The sequence below is a fragment of the Eubalaena glacialis genome, chromosome 17, assembly GCF_028564815.1.
Source record: "Eubalaena glacialis isolate mEubGla1 chromosome 17, mEubGla1.1.hap2.+ XY, whole genome shotgun sequence".
NCBI lineage: Eukaryota > Metazoa > Chordata > Mammalia > Artiodactyla > Balaenidae > Eubalaena > Eubalaena glacialis.
The window spans coordinates 3242081-3243535 of record NC_083732.1 but is presented as its reverse complement, the minus strand read 5'-3'; the positions used below and the strand labels follow the sequence as shown (position 1 = coordinate 3243535).

Sequence of the window (1455 nt, the reverse complement as noted above, 5' to 3'; positions counted from 1 at the left end):
CTCTATTGCTGTATTGAGTTCCTTGTCAATATAAAAGACAAGAAAAAGTAGTTTAAAAAACTATAAAACTAGAAATAGGTATCCAGATTTAACTTTTTCCAAGAGATCTATAGGTTATCATAAAAGGATTTAACTAGATTGTTGAATACTAAAAATAATATATTTCCATACATACTAACAACTTGTAATCCTTGACTTGTAATTCTATACTAACAAGAAGAATTATATCAATGCCAAAATTGGGCACCGTGCCCCCTAGTTCAAAGCAACTGCTGTAATGCCAGATGGTCAGTTCAAAGATATCAGCCTATCTGACTACAAAGGAAAATATGTTGTGTTCTTCTTTTACCCTCTTGACTTCACCTCTGTATGCCCGAAGGAGATCATTGCTTTCAGTGATAGGGCGGAAGAATTTAAGAAACTCAACTGCCAAGTGATTGGTGCTTCTGTGGATTCTCACTTCTGTCACCTGGCATGGATCAACACACCCAAGAAACAAGGAGGACTGGGACCCATGAACATTCCCTTGATATCAGACCCCAAGCGCATCATTGCTCAGGACGACGGGGTCTTAAAGGCCAATGAAAGCATCTCATTCAGGGACCTTTTTATTATTTATGATAAAGGTATCCTTCGACAGATCACCATAAGTGACCTTCCTGTTGGCCGTTCTGTGGATGAGACACTGAGACTAGTTCAGGCCTTCCAGTTTACTGACAAACATGGGGAAGTGTGCCCAGCTGTCCGGAAGCCTGGCAGCGATACCATCAAACCTGATGTCCAGAAGAGCCAAGAATGTTTCTCTAAGCAGAAGTGAGCACTGGGCCATTTTAGGGCCAGGCTGCAGCAGGTGGCCATGAGAACAAAACCTCTTCTGTACTACTGTCATGCTTAAAACACAAGACCTTACACTCAGCCCAGATGTGGTGTTGGACAGGACAGGCCTTTCCGGCAGGGGTTGGGGAGGCCAGCCTTTCTTCCTCTGGAGGGAATGGCCTGAGCAGTATTATGGGGCAGGCAAACTGATGTGTATAGTAGTAGGGTATCACTTTTGGTCTTTTGTAGTTTTATTAAACTGAGCTGAGACAAACAAAAAAAAAAGAAAAAAGTAATTTAAACTACAAAATGCACAGGACAAATCTAACAAAGATGTACAAGAAAGTTAGACCGATATACCTGACACCAATAAATCTGGAAATCACAAAACTACCTATCGAAAGTCAGTCAGTTTTCCCAAAATTAAGCTATAAATCCCATACAATACCAATCAAAATTTCTTGTAGAAAGTGATAATTGTTTACAGAACAATATGGAAGATCAAAGGGTTAAGAAAAGTCAAGAGAATTGAAACAACAACAACAATAATAATAACAAAGGTTCACCTTACCCGATAGCCAGACCATACTCATGTTGCTGTAAAAGTTGTTGGGATAGTGCAGTATCAGTGCAAAGATA

The 1455-nt window shown here is 40.0% G+C and overlaps 1 protein-coding gene across 1 annotated transcript; it reads left to right on the top strand.

Moving 5' to 3' along the window:
- The first annotated feature begins 235 nt into the window (after positions 1-235).
- Positions 236-905, top strand: LOC133076971 (peroxiredoxin-1-like). The gene has a single exon (XM_061171684.1). It carries the CDS (start codon positions 278-280, stop codon positions 815-817), a length of 540 nt encoding a protein of 179 aa, XP_061027667.1. The 5' UTR covers positions 236-277; the 3' UTR covers positions 818-905.
- Positions 906-1455: the final 550 nt, after the last annotated feature.